Below are 13,996 nucleotides of genomic sequence, written 5' to 3' on the forward strand. Positions count from 1 at the left end.
AATCAATCTCCTCTCCGTACATCCATCAATCACTCATCCATCATCCATCCATTCATCCATCATTCATCCATCCGTCCGTCCGTCCATCTATCCATCCATCCATCATTCATCCATCCGTCCGTCCATCCATCCATCCATCCATCCATCCATCCATCCATCATTCATCCATCCATCTGTCCGTCCATCCATCATTCATCCATCCATCCTCTGTCCGTCCATCTATCCATCCCTCCCTCTACCCATCCACTAACCTGTATGACCTGTGGTAGCTGTGCCCTCCAGTGGCTCAGCCTAACTAAACACGCCCTCTGTTTTTCACACCATGTCCTGGATGTAAAATGTGTGTCTGTCACTTTAAGGAAAACCTCCGTCGGTTACACCGGAAGCAGCGTAGAACACTCGCAGCCAATCAGATCATTGTTGTCAACGCGTTGTTATGGAGTCCGGGATCAGTTCGAATCCTCCGCTGCTCGTTTCACCTGTAGCTCGATGAACGCGACTGAACCGTGGTTCACAGTGTAAAAATGTCTTCCAGAGAGCGAGTGGACTTTCTGCGAGAGCGTAACAGAGATCTACTGAAGCGGCTGAAGCAGCAGAGCGAGAAACTGGAGCGTGTGAGCGGCTGCAGCCGAAAGAGGGACCGAGAGGACGAGGCTGAGGAGAGGACACAGACCGGAGAGACGGTGCCTGGGGCCGATGGAGGCCGAGGTCCCGCCCTCACCAGACCCGCCGTGAGATTTGCTGGTAATCAAACAGTTCTCGATGAGGCCCGGCGCTTAAAACAAGTGTGAAGTCTGATACGAGCAGAGCGAGCCGCCTGATGACGACATGTCGTCGTCCACAAGTCCTCATATTGCGTTACAGTGTTATTCAAACTTTAGGCATGCACTAAATCCAGTAGGTTACAGGAGATCGAATCTATTTAAATCATTATTTGCTAAATATTCATATTAAATATCAGAAGCACCAAAATCCAACAAAAACACATGTTTGTCCAGGGTGAGCAATGTCAGCATTGTTTGGAGCCAGTGGGTCACGTGACATGAACCATATCAAAAATATAAAATATTAATATTCATGAAAAAGTGAAGCGACTAGTTTTTTTCTTTTTCTTTTGCACAATGTTTCTTGTTGTTCTGTTGTTTTTGTTCTGTGACTCTACATCTGCACATCCACATGCTGGATGTGCAAGTGATGAATGGTAAATTCTTGAATCATTGATGGAGACATCTGTTCCTCAGAGTCTCTATCAGATACACGTGAGAGACAAGCAGGCATCGAGCAGCACTCCCTTGTTTCCGCACCATCGCAGACCGCTCAATGTACGGACTCATCAGACATTCTGGATGTCAGTGAACAACATCTTCAAATCCAGGACAGGCTGCAGGACACAACATCACACATTACCAAGTCCTGTTTAGTGAAGAATCGTAAAGAAGAGGTAGGCAAAAAAAACCTGCACTGACATTCACTGGAAACTCACATGACCTTATTATATGGTGGTCTCCTGCTGTAAATCCATCACAGACATTATTACGCCCTTAAATAAGCATAACATGTTCCCTCAGATCAACTTTGTCAACGTAATTTAATTTCTGTGAAGCCGACCAAGTGAAGTTTAATTGTCTAATGTTGATGTTATCTGCTAAAGTTTCATAACTGAATGTTTTACAGTCACCCGAGCACCTTAGAGTACAACTTACCTTTAACAGAGGACTGTTTTGGGGCTGTATTTAACCAATGAGGTTAAATGGAGCTACTTTTGGACTTGTTACAGTAAATTATGACTTATGAGTTTGGGAAGAGACACAGATGAAACATCAGGACAAACACACAGAATATAAGTTTTGGGTAGAATGATTTTAAATTCTACAGGGAATTATTTCGGGGAAGAGCTGATTCTCTTCAATATTTGTTTTTTATAGAGGGAGGAGGAGCGGAGCCATGTCACATTTCATTCTGACGAATGTGTAGAGATCCCTGTGCCTGATCGCCATCATTTGCAGCCCTTACTTGGATATGACTGGATTGCAGGTATTCCTCATTGTTCTCTCTCTGTACATCTCTTTCAAACACATACTCGTTTATAGGTGATGTTTGATTTTCAGTTTTTCTCTAAGGAGTCCTTGATGCTGAGGACACCTTTGTGGAGCGCTCTGATGAATTCTTCAATGATCTCCGCAATTTCCGATCGCTCCACAAGGATGAGTGTGTCCACAGCCCACAAGCAGAGTGAGTGCTTCTTATTTCACTGCACTTGTGACTGTTTAATTGTTTCAAGTTGACCTTTATTAAATCACTATATAAGCTCTCTTTCTAGATTATCTGTGGAGAACCATTCAGGGCTGACGCTGCTAACAGACAAGGATGACACAGAAGCCAACACAGACACTCATAAATGTAAGAAGAGACTATTATTTGAATGCTACCATGATTCACAGCTCTCTAATTGTTCTTTTAACGACACCTGAAATAACTCTTGTCTCCATCTGCTTACCTCTTGTCCAGGTACATTCTCTTATAGGATTAACAGTAGACTGTTCCCTGTACCGCTTCACCATCAGGAGCACTGTCCTGTCTGCAGAAAGCACAAGTCCTCCCACCCTCACACTACTGCTGATCCAGCTCTTATCAGGTATCATCTGCTTTTATGAATCATTGAAGTTTTCATTCTTTTTGTGGACAGCCCTTTAAAAAAAAAAAACCCTTTCCCTGATCTATGTCGAACCAAAAGAAAAGATTAGCAGTCCCTCCAGAGAGATGCGATTATGCAATTGCATAATTCAACGCATGATCAGCCAAAGTCCACACATTTATGCAGGGGCTGCATTTTTTCCAAGACGCCGCACTTTCGCCGCATAAATCTTGCATGATTTCATAATCCCCACATTTTCTTTGCAAAATAGTCACATATATCTGCGCAGAGAGTTGAAAAATGTTGCGTTTACTTCACACAAGAACAGCCATTTTCCTCCTGTTGCCGTGTGTGTGTGTGTGTCTGTGTGTGTGTCTGTGTGTGTGTGTGTGTGTGTGTGTGTGTGTGTGTGTGTGTGTGTGTGTGTGGGTGTGTGGAGTGGTATGTTTGTGTGTACATAATACAGCCCAATGATCTTTTTGAAATATGTTTTTCTGTTTGTAGATTTGTGAAACATGGGTTGCCACTTGCACTGCCATAAACATCCCACTGTCTAAGAGGGACCACCCTGCACTTCTTATTCATCAAACCGCAGTTTCGCAAATTCCCGCAATTTTTGTGAATTCCCGCAATTTCATCCCATAAAATTGCATAAATATCCTGCATATTTCATCGCATTTTTTAAGAAAACGTGCGGCATAATCAAGGATTTTTGCCCGCAACAATCACAAAAAAACTCTGCATTTTTTTGGAAGGACTGAATTAGCATCAGCACTAGCATTTACATAATAATCATATTGGTGGTTGATAGTTCAAAATGTTTCTATGGACTCAAATGTTGGTTTGGTGGTCAATGTCATGAAAATGTTATGGCTTCATTGCTTTAAGAGGTTGCGCACAGTTTTAAAGCCAAACAAGAGATTGCTCTGTCATCAACTGTATAACTAAGTTCTAAATATAAGTACTCTTTTCTTTGAAAGGGTCAGCATCCCCCGCTCCACTCTCTTGCCACCTTACAAGTACAAAGCCCACCGGCGATGTAGCTTTGACTCTTCTGATAGTTTGGGGTTACCATCGGTGAGTAAGAGCTTTAATTTGAAAATCCACAACATGATGATTTTTAATTGTCAACTAATTAACTGTGCCATCAATGTCATAACTCAGGAACAGAAATGGAAAGTGTTGATCATGACTAGTTGTTGCCAAGCTGTTGTTCTTTTTTTATTGGATCTTTTCAATCTTCTCCAGCACTGTCTCTCAGGCTGGTCACACACAGGTCAGAGCACCCTGCCACCACCCAGCAGCCTTGATCTGCGGAGCAGTTTGAATGCAAAGAACTCAGCAAAGTTGCAGAACAGTGAACATGAGGTGAGACACTGCAGGCCAACTACGTTACCTTAAAGTCAAAATATTATTTACATAAACATAAAAAAATGGCAAAATTCTAATGATGATTATATTATTTTTCAGAATCTCTCTGTGCCTGTGAACCAGATCTCTGACCAGATATCAAATGTGTCAAAGTTGGCACGTCACAACTTACAACACTTCTCTCCCAGGAAAAAAATAGGAAGCACATCGTACCCAGGGTGCTGAGGATCCAAATTAGTTTTTAAGTCATTGTTTTACTGTGAGCCATTTGACACCATCCAAGATCATTCCCCATATACTGTATATAATGATGGACAAAATGACGGCTCCCCAAAAAAGGAAGCCAAAGCATCTTGATCACCTGGTGACTGGCTGCAGTATAAATCAGAAACCCAGCCCTATCCATGTTAGTGGATGGGACATGGACCAAACTGGTACATGTCAAATAAAATGTCAAAAGTAGTTCCTATCACACCAATGTTTGGTCAAGCGGTCATTTGTCCAATAAGTTTGGCTTTAATGAGTTATTTGAAGCTATAAAAAGAGGATGTAGGGACATGTGTTTTTTTTTGAATACAGCCTATAATCTGTTTGTCTTTTATTGTAAACAAAGCTTTTCAATAATGCCTTTCTGTTACAGTTCTAGTGATTGTGTTTACTTAGATGACAAAAAACATTGGTCCTAAAGATTACTTAATAATTTGACAGAGCAGCATATTTAATGATGAAAGGAGTTAACTTTTAGTTCTTATTTTTTTCCAAACAGATTTAATTGTGAAGCAAGAGGTGTTATGCTAAAGTTGAAAGAGAACTGTTATCCACATAAAGATAAAAAAAAAAAAAGTAAAATTTGAGCTTCCTTAGCAAATCTCAGTTTTGAGGAAGTCGTATAGACTTATGTCTGTTGCTTAGCAACGCCAGTTTGTTTCCCTTTCCAGCTGTACACTCAAACTACAAGGTTCAAACGTATTTCAGTTTTTAACTTCCTTTGACACTTCCTCACTGCGGTAGCATGAAGGCAGTAGAAACAAGGGCAGTACCTACTGTATTGCATTTTACAGGAAATCACAACCACGTCTACTTCATGTCAAATACTGTAAATGTTCCAGTTCGTGTCATGCAGGCTAATGTCTTTGAAGAGGTTAGCTTGTATAGAAAATGTATCAGGGTGTGATAAAATAAAATCAACAAAAAAGATGAGAGAAAAAAAGTCAAAGACAAGTAAATAAAGTTAATAAATCATGTTTCCTTTATTTACTTGTTTTTCTTGTGATTCAAGTTCAACACTAACATACAGCAATGATGTGAATGATCTGCACTGAACTGATATGATATAAAAATTGAGTCTCTGAAAAAATATAAGCAGGCAGTTTGTTAATACCTGACTCAGACTTGTTCCTACTCGATTATTTACTCACTTCTAATATACAGGATCCAAGATCTGTCCGCCAACCCACAAACACGTGACATTTCACTTCTACTTTAAAGTACAATTTAGTGATAATGAGTGGTGAAGTTTCATGTTCCTCCCCCTCCCCTTCCAAACATGAAAAACAACCTGTGGTGGCCTTCAGTTGTCATAAAAACTCAAAAGGTGTTCAGTTTGTCCAGTATGACCTACTGTAAAAAACACGGCCTCCGGAGAGAGGACCCCCTTGATGTAAATACAAAGTATTTAAATATAAAGGGCCTTTCCTAGGGTAAAGAAATCAACAATTCATATAATTTAGATGAAATTAACTAGTGAAAACATCATGAGGATAATTCTGCATTAAACTTTGCCAATAGTTCCCTTTTAACTAAATCTTACACACTGTTTTTACTACAGCAACAAAGTCAAATACTGCTCACATCATAAAAATGTATTTAATATCACAAACATAAGCATTGAGCAAGGGGCTGCTACTGCTCTACTCGAGAGAGATTAAAGATGTGGGAGGGGAAACTTTATAGAGAAATGTCAGCATCTTGTGCAAGAACAAACAAAGTGATACACACTGGCATTAAACCAGGCACATGAGCGATTGTACTGTGGGAACTGATCAGGGGAAAGCTTTTGATGAAAATAATAACTCTTTACACTGTTATTGTTTACACTTTAAATAGTCAGAGCTGATACCTGATGGCACACAAGTGATCTCTCGCCTCTCTCTCTCCCCCTCCTCCCCACTATCTCTCCCCTCTTTTCCACCCATCTCTCCTCTCCTCCCCTTTTTTCTTTGCTCACCCCAACCGGTCGAACATTGAGCCTGGTTCTGCTAGAGGTTTCTCCCTGTTAATGTGGGAGTTTTTCCTCCAGAGTCGCCAAAGTGCTTGCTAATTGTGGGAACTGTTGGGTTTTTCTATATTAAATAAGATCTTAAGGTTTTGACCTTCTATGTATAGTGCTTTGAGATAATGTATATTATGATTTGGCACTATACAAATAAAATTGAATTGAATAAAGTAGTTACGGGTGAAGTGGGCTTCTGTGGCTTTCTCAGTAACATGTCAGTATGGTCGGCAGTCACACAGGGTTTCTGGTTGAAATTAATCCTTTTATCACAAATATAACAGCTAAATATTCCTACCACAGCTCAGCAACCTTCAGTATTAGCTTCTTCTCCCAAATACACCTTCTAAATAAAGTAGATAGGGATCTATGTCCATAATAAAAATCTACAAAACCTAAAACAATGTAGATGTACAGTTGACACACCAAACTGGGCTTTGAGGGACTGCACTGTATCCAGACTTGTCTGTTTATAAATAAGAAGAGAAAGTATGACTGAGTCCACTTCCCATTTCCTGTGTTTTCTGCTGAGTTTATTTCTTTGCCAAAAAGTGAGCCCTGCCCATTTTCCACTTATTCATGCAAATTAATGAGACACAGAACATGGAGGATAAATTCATTTTCACACTAACACTTGCTTATTATTATATGATAATACAGTTACATTGCAATATAATCATTAATTAATGAGATATAAATTGACCATGTAGGTGCTTCACATTTTGAACTTCAGTGACTAGACCAGTATTTTTGGCTACTGTTGGTTTTGCAACAAGAGTAACTCACCAAAGTCCCAGGACCCCGCTATTGTATTTTATTTGTTTTTGGTTGAGTCTGAGGTTTTACTGGGACACTTCATAGAACTGAGCCATTGTTATTGTTATAAAATTCATATTCTGTCATGGGATTTAAAAACATTTGCTGTGAAAAAAGCTTCACCAGTTCTGATTCAAGTGTGTCATCCTACTATAGGATCATGTATAATGTATATTTTAAAGTTTTTCTAACCTCATAATGGTTGTTCACAGATCAGATCATCAGACCAGAGTGAGAGGCAGTGCCTGCCTTCTCATTTCCTTCCTACAAATACTGACTCAGGTCGAGGAAATTGCTCTAGCGTGTTTCACACAAATGTCGGCCCGCCTTGAAAAAATGATCAGCGCAGTACACACTGTGGTCTCTGTATCCTCTCCAGTCTTTAATTTGCTCTAAAGCAGCCATGAAGGAAATACGTGCACTTCTACTTCTGCTGTGTGTCCGAACCACCACGGTAGGCTTTGTGTTTGTCTTTCAGTCGGTCGTGTGTTTGTGGTGTTTAATCAGGGATTTGGGAACTGTTTGAGATGTGTGTTTGAGTTTCACTCAACTGAACGAATCCTAAGGAATGTGAAGTAGGAGGCACTCTCAACATCAGTATTAGAAATTATGTTAAATTGTGTTTGCCTTACTTGTAAATTGTAACATGTTATTATAGAATCCACCTGTGTCCCCTGTCCTAGAAAGGGGACACCTTCAACAAAGAGGATTTCTCCCTTACATTCCTTGCATTCCTTTTCAGTATCAATATCAGTGAGTGTGCCAGTGTTATACAGCATTAGAGTCACACTGTGGCGATTTTAATAGATAATTAGTTTGTTGAAACTGTAATATTTTGTTTTGGTGTGATTGTTAAGACAGCTGGTTATGAAATAATGCAGCAATTATCTATTTTCTTTCACTATCACTGTGCACTTCTGTTAAATCGTTGGCTATTTTCAGATTGCAGTCGGGTTGAGAAAGAGGAAAAAACAGAATGTTCTTTTAGATAAACTGTCAGTAATTAATAACTTCAGACTTCCCTGAGGTTTATCTTTGCTCCCTGTGCTAAGGAGCCTCACACCAAAGAAGACGTCTGTGCTCTCAGAACTGAGGGCTTCGAGGTTGGCGCCTCCGTTTCCTGTAATTCGAGAAATGCTGTGCTGCTGTCAGCATAATCGTACTTTGGCTTGTCATTGGGGGGTATTGCTGTGGTGAAAACGTTTTTAGAGCATGCACAGGACAGGTGTGTGTGAACAGCTACAGAGCCCTGAACCTATCCAACGCAGCAATGCAGTGGTGACTGTATATATGATGTTCTTGTAAAAAACTAAGGTTGTGGTTGTTACAATAAAGATGCAAGTGAGACCAAACATTTTAGTGGGCTCCACAGAGAGGGGAGATGCTGCAGATGTGAAATGCACCACCTACAGACACAGAACAATGGCTGCCTGTTTGACCACGTCTGCAGCTCAGGCCAGGAGTGTTATCAGAAGGGGACAAGTGGGTGCAGGTGTGGGTGGTCAGGTACAATGAAAAAGTCCCTCAAATTGTTTGCCTCCTCTTAGCCACTGACTAAATTGTCGATTCTCAATGTTTTATAGATTGGTTGAAGGTTTACAGTTTACCTCAGAGCAGGTGAATTTCAAAGAGAAATGTTTGGCAGATACATTTCTATATACAGACACGACATTGTATACATGTCCATATTTCAAAATGACAGTTTACATTATTTGAACAACAAACAAAAGACTTTCATGTTGTCAGTTGTGTTCATAAGCTAAACATCATCTCAGTTTCTGTCGGTGTGCTTTCAGGCCTATAGATTGGACTCCGATGGAAAGTGTCACAACTCGACAACAGAGTACCGGGAACAAGACCTGTGTTGTAAGAAATGCCCTCCTGGTAAGTGTTTTCCTGTGAACTCAGCAAGGAGTACAACTTTCAAAGTGTCATTAAAAAAAAAAGGTGCAGACACTCATATTAATGCACAAAGTACGATAATTAAAAAAAAGGTGTCTCTGTTCAGGATAAACGGAAAAAGTTATTTAGAGACAGATATCGAGACCTTGGCACAGTGGGCTTGTGTTCATGGATTTGTGGAGTTACAGTGTCAATGTGCTGTTGTAAGGTGGGTGACTGAAGTGTATTAATATGGATTCATTCTTGTTTATATTACAACAGGACAGCGACTGATTCAGAAGTGCTCTGACGCCACTGAGAGCGTGTGTAAACAATGTGACCCAGGCCAGTACATGGAGAAGTGGAACTACGCTCAAAAGTGCTTATCCTGTAACAAATGCAAATCAAGTCAGTAGCTGCCCCTCAAATCTCCATGGCACAAATAATGCTGATTTAGCAGTTCATAATTATTGCTTCTTCTTTTTTCGTTTTTTTTACATTTACCGTTGGAAAAACAAATGTTTCTCTACATAACCAGATAAAGGTCTGCAATATGCCCAACGCTGCTCCTCGACCACACGGACCGGGTGTGTGTGCAAGCCTGGGATGTACTGCATCATGGACTTTGATAACCCGTACTGTGCAGAATGTAGAAATTACAGCCAATGTAGAGCTGGTTATGGAGTGTCTCTGCCAGGTATGTGCCTGCTACTCTTCAATAACTTCACATATCGGTGTGTTGAACTTACATGTAATTCTTATATATTTACGTTTTAAGATAAAACCTTTTAAAATGAACCACCTTCCATTTTATTGAACATATCTCATTCACAGCAAATTACAGTTGGAAGAAAATGTGTCACCAATCTACCAGTGATTCTATATACAGCATGTTGGTATTAATTATTGTCTTAAAATGAATGGCATTATATTTCAGTCAGATGAAAGGTTTATCGCAGCAGCAGAGCATAGTTAGAGTTTGGTGTCTAGGCTTTGACATCTTCAGATCCCCAGATATGATTACATTAGATATAATGGGGAATAAGGAGCCTACAGGTGGATGCTGGGTTGGTGGACGGGCACAATCGACAGGCAATACGAAACAGACGCAGGGCAGCAGAGGCATTGAAAAGCAAAGGGAAAGATGGAAAATCTTTTCAGCTTAAATAGAATGCCAAAATGAAAAGGTGTTTATGATAGAGGATTGTGTAGAGTGAGGCATGTCACATGGTAAGAGCTCGAGTTGAGTGCCTGAACTAGTGGTGGATAGCACGACTGTATCTAAGCTCTATATGACTCAATGAACTCAAACTTAATGAATCTAATCCAAAGTGTACTATGTTATATTTTGAATGTATCTTAAAGTTTAAATGAGAAGTGTGATGATTCATGTTGTTGTCAGGGAAGGCGAACTCAGATGTGAAGTGTGAACTGTGCCCTGATGGGATGTTCTCCAACACAAGCTCCAACACGGAAACCTGTCGGCCTCACACAGAGTGAGTGAAGGAAGGACACACACTGCACTCAACTCTTTAGAAACTCAAACCTTTGACCTCCTGCTTTGTTTTCTTACAGCTGTCATGGGAAGGCTGTTGTTAGAAAAGGCAATACTACATCAGACACCGTGTGTGAGGAGGGGGTTGCTCCATCATCATTGTTTCAAGACACAACCAAAGGGCCTCACCCTGGCATTTTGTTTTCCACTCCAAGAACAATAAGGAGCACAGTCTCAGCGACCCCAGGCGCCACGCTGTCCGTCAGCGCTTCTGTTTCAGATGAAGTATTCACCCATACAATAAAAAGCCCACCACCATACAAACCACCTGGAGGTTCATTGGGTATGATAATTGATTTGCTGTATCTAAGCAGTCATCATGAGAAAGCTGTGAGGTCTAATTAGTAATATTTATCTTTCTCTACCTCTACCTCTCTCTCCCTCTCTACCTCGTTCTGTCCATGTTCCCCTCTGTGTTAGCTGCCATCATTGCCGGAGTCATGGGATTCATTTTGCTTTTCATCGCTGTTATTCTGGTATTCCTTTGTAAAGCAGTCAGGAGCAAAGGTAACTATATCCTGCGGAAAAAAGGGATTTTTAAATGTGCTCCTTTTTTTGAGGAAGCTATGATTGTATCTACATTATATTCAACTTCTGTATCAACTTGAAATACAGGATGATAACGTCCACTATTTGGCAACATCTTTATCAGGACGTATTTGTATAACATTCTCACATCAATTTTCACCATTAACTGCATGTTCACTCTGCTTTTTTGCCTAGATGTCCCAACATTTCAGCCAAAAGTAGATGCAAATGGAAACTGTGAGAGTGATGATAAAGTGAGTCATCTATTTCTTTTCTTCTGTGAGAATGAATATATGCGTCACAATTCAATACAAAAGCGCTTCCCTCACAGAAAAACTGTTATTGTTGAGACTGTGAGAACTTTTCTTTTTATGAAGAGCTTTTTATTTTAATTTTATTATTATTAAGAAACATGCTATACATGAAAGTTTATTATTCTCATTATTATTATTATTATTATTATTATTATTATCCTTATTATACTATAATAACTATATGAGGGTGATGAATCCTGGGAAAAATCTGAATACAATTTAGCACTGTCACTATGACCTATGACTTCAGTGCTAAAACTTATAATTAATTCAACACCTCTGTGACAGGGTCAAGAAAACTGAACATTTTAGATATAACTGGACTTTGTGGCAGAACAGCTGTATTGGATGGTTGCATTAGACTGTACAGATGTTCCTAATAAAGTGGCCACTGTCTAGTTGTGACAATATAATATACTCAAATAATACATTTCACCATTTTGTTTCTTCAGCAGATCACTCAGAGTCATTTGGAGGAAACGCAGCTGATTTCTTTCACAGTTACGTCTCCAGAACAACAGTCTCTTCTAGACAAAGCGGGAACCTGCAATGACTACAGTCAGTCCAGCATCAACACCGAAACTTTAATAAGAACAGACAGCGGTGGCAGCCACGAGTCAATCAGCCCTTTGCAGTCCACGGTAGCCTTAAACAATTCATATCCTGCTCTGTCAGAGCCCAAGATTTTAATTTCCAACACAGAGCCTGCCTCATCTCAGCCCACTTTCCCCTCAGAGTCCTCCTCTCAGCCTACCAGCCCCCCTATCATCAGCCCCCTGACCACCAGTCCCCATTTCAACGTCAACATCACTGTCCACATTGGGAACGGGTCTTGCGGGACACCGTCTGTCATGCCCACACACTTAACAGAATCAGACAGTTACCTCCCCTTTGGAGAGGAAGAGGAGTCCTTTAGCATTCCACAACAAGAAGATGGCAAACAGCCACCGAGGTCAGTGCAGGACAGTGCAAGTTAAGGTATATGAGTGAAATGAGTCACCAGCATGAAATACTTTTTTATGTGTATGTCTATATAGAATACTCTAAATAAAGATGTGAGTATTGCCTCTCCATTTGTGGCATAGTGTAAGTACAAGTAATTGCAGATGAAAAAGGGCTGAAAATTTGGCCATATCACTTTTAGAAGGGTAACAAGTGATAAAATCTATATTTTCACATCTTTTTTTTATGTAAGTATTTTATGTTAGTATTTTATAATGATTTGATGTGCAATTTATCTAATGTGAAATATACAGTCTGTTACAAAAGGTTCTGTGCTTAATACATAACTACAAAACATAAAGTTGTTGTGTTAAATGACTTCTAGAATTCTTATAGTTTTTAAGACCTTTGTGAAAAATATTGAAGATCTATGTGAACATTTTGAGGACCTTGTAAAAACAATATTAAAGACCTTTGTAAAAATGTTAAAGATCTTGAAGACATTTGAAAAAAAAAAAAAAAACACCTCTTTATGAAAGATACCAAAGACTTCTCTAAAAAAATAGCTGTTTGGAGCCGATATAGACACATGATAGAAACACGACATCTATCCGGACACTCTGTTGTGGACACTATGCGGACCACCCTGACACCTGCTGGTGACAGACGGACACGGCAGCTGTTACAGCCTCTCTCTCGCCTCGCTCATGACAAACTTCCCTGTGAACACTGACAGTTTATTTCAGCGGCAGCTCCCGCTCTTATTTTTCACTAATCTTCTCCTGCGGGTGAAGTTACGCTTCATGTCTCGTTTATTTGAAAACGCTAGCTCGTTGAAACCCAGGGGGCTAACCATGCTATGCTATCGGAGCATTCTGAGCCACTCCATTGTTAGAGAGGGGAGTGAGACTCGGATTTGTTTTCGTTAAGCTTTACAATAACTCACCAAATCACTGAAATTAATAAACAGAATAAATCTAAACTCATATTTCAGACATTCATATTGATGCCGACACTCTAGTAGCCTTGTAATCCCTGTGTTTTCTAAGTGCACACCCCCGTGGTCGAGCAGCGTTGGTTCCGCCTGTTGCCCTGCGTGTTGCTCTCCTTCCTGAAAGAGGCTCGTATCAGATCCACCGATGTCGCTGCGCTGAGGCGGGTGAGTTGAGTGTCTTCTTCTCTCTTTTCATCCATTCCTTCGCGTGTGAACTGTCACATTCACACACCCCGAGCTTTCGCACACCCCCCCTGGGTTTATCTTTTTGAAGAAGTCGCTTGTTAAGTTAGTATTTCGCCTCCTTTGTGTGTGTTGTCTCTGCCCCCCTCTCATCCTCCCGCTGTGGGTTGGAGGTGTCGTGGTCCTGCTCGGTTTTGTTTACAGAGGTGGATCGAGACATTTCACGCCCCACGTGTTAACAGCACAAACGGCGTGTGGGGGCTCGTTATCCTGTGGGAACCTCCATCGAACCTCCACCTGGGAATTTAAAAGGAAGCTTGTGAACACCGGGGAGGAGGGAGGAGACAACACCGCTGCAGGTGTTTCCCTGTTTGCCTGTTGGTTGGTGCAGACAATCATCTGAGGCAAAAATCAGTCAGTCCTCCACAGTGACATGATGCAGCAAAGCGAAACGAAAGTCAAACTTGAGATTCATGTTTTTGTTTCAATTATTTCATTTTATAAA

The 13,996-nt window shown here is 40.5% G+C and overlaps 3 protein-coding genes across 6 annotated transcripts in view; all 3 read left to right on the forward strand.

Annotated features, from left to right (window-relative positions):
* The first annotated feature begins 410 nt into the window (after positions 1-410).
* miip (migration and invasion inhibitory protein) lies at positions 411-4,484 on the forward strand. 3 transcript variants are annotated; one of them, XM_069535600.1, is made up of 10 exons: positions 411-744; positions 1,242-1,441; positions 1,926-2,034; positions 2,121-2,232; positions 2,309-2,400; positions 2,509-2,635; positions 3,616-3,712; positions 3,884-4,003; positions 4,106-4,156; positions 4,207-4,484. In XM_069535600.1, the coding sequence occupies exons 1-10, from the start codon at positions 525-527 to the stop codon at positions 4,249-4,251; spliced, it is 1,173 nt and encodes a 390-aa protein (XP_069391701.1). In that variant the 5' UTR covers positions 411-524; the 3' UTR covers positions 4,252-4,484. The 3 variants fall into 3 exon arrangements, with proteins under 3 accessions (XP_069391701.1, XP_019957006.1, XP_019957008.1); XM_020101447.2 differs by having other exon boundaries at positions 412-744; positions 4,106-4,484; XM_020101449.2 differs by having other exon boundaries at positions 412-744; positions 2,321-2,400; positions 4,106-4,484.
* Positions 4,485-7,308: 2,824 nt separating this feature from the next.
* Positions 7,309-12,675, forward strand: tnfrsf1b (tumor necrosis factor receptor superfamily, member 1B). 2 transcript variants are annotated; one of them, XM_020101560.2, is made up of 9 exons: positions 7,309-7,548; positions 8,891-8,978; positions 9,258-9,383; positions 9,514-9,672; positions 10,378-10,471; positions 10,551-10,813; positions 10,951-11,037; positions 11,254-11,312; positions 11,825-12,675. In XM_020101560.2, the coding sequence occupies exons 1-9, from the start codon at positions 7,498-7,500 to the stop codon at positions 12,347-12,349; spliced, it is 1,452 nt and encodes a 483-aa protein (XP_019957119.2). In that variant the 5' UTR covers positions 7,309-7,497; the 3' UTR covers positions 12,350-12,675. The 2 variants fall into 2 exon arrangements, with proteins under 2 accessions (XP_019957119.2, XP_019957120.2); XM_020101561.2 differs by having other exon boundaries at positions 7,369-7,548; positions 11,828-12,675.
* Positions 12,676-13,333: 658 nt separating this feature from the next.
* Positions 13,334-13,996, forward strand: part of trim62.1 (tripartite motif containing 62, tandem duplicate 1) — a 31,390-nt gene continuing 30,727 nt past the window's right edge. Inside the window, exon 1 of the mRNA XM_069535566.1 lies at positions 13,334-13,473. The gene's annotated coding sequence lies outside the window, so the exon portion shown is untranslated. The remainder of the gene's footprint in view (positions 13,474-13,996) is intronic.

This window comes from Paralichthys olivaceus, chromosome 2, assembly GCF_024713975.1.
Source record: "Paralichthys olivaceus isolate ysfri-2021 chromosome 2, ASM2471397v2, whole genome shotgun sequence".
NCBI classification, from domain to species: Eukaryota; Metazoa; Chordata; class Actinopteri; order Pleuronectiformes; family Paralichthyidae; genus Paralichthys; species Paralichthys olivaceus.

Coding starts and splice junctions, on each gene's coding strand:
- miip (XM_020101447.2), top strand. CDS start 525: ATGTCTTCCAGAGAGCGAGTGGACTTTCTGCGAGAGCGTAACAGAGAT. Junction 745..1,241: donor ACCCGCCGTGAGATTTGCTG/GTAATCAAACAG, acceptor TCTGTTCCTCAG/AGTCTCTATCAGATACACGT. Junction 2,035..2,120: donor TGGATATGACTGGATTGCAG/GTATTCCTCATT, acceptor TTTTTCTCTAAG/GAGTCCTTGATGCTGAGGAC.
- tnfrsf1b (XM_020101560.2), top strand. CDS start 7,498: ATGAAGGAAATACGTGCACTTCTACTTCTGCTGTGTGTCCGAACCACC. Junction 9,384..9,513: donor CTGTAACAAATGCAAATCAA/GTCAGTAGCTGC, acceptor CTACATAACCAG/ATAAAGGTCTGCAATATGCC. Junction 11,038..11,253: donor TAAAGCAGTCAGGAGCAAAG/GTAACTATATCC, acceptor TTTTTTGCCTAG/ATGTCCCAACATTTCAGCCA.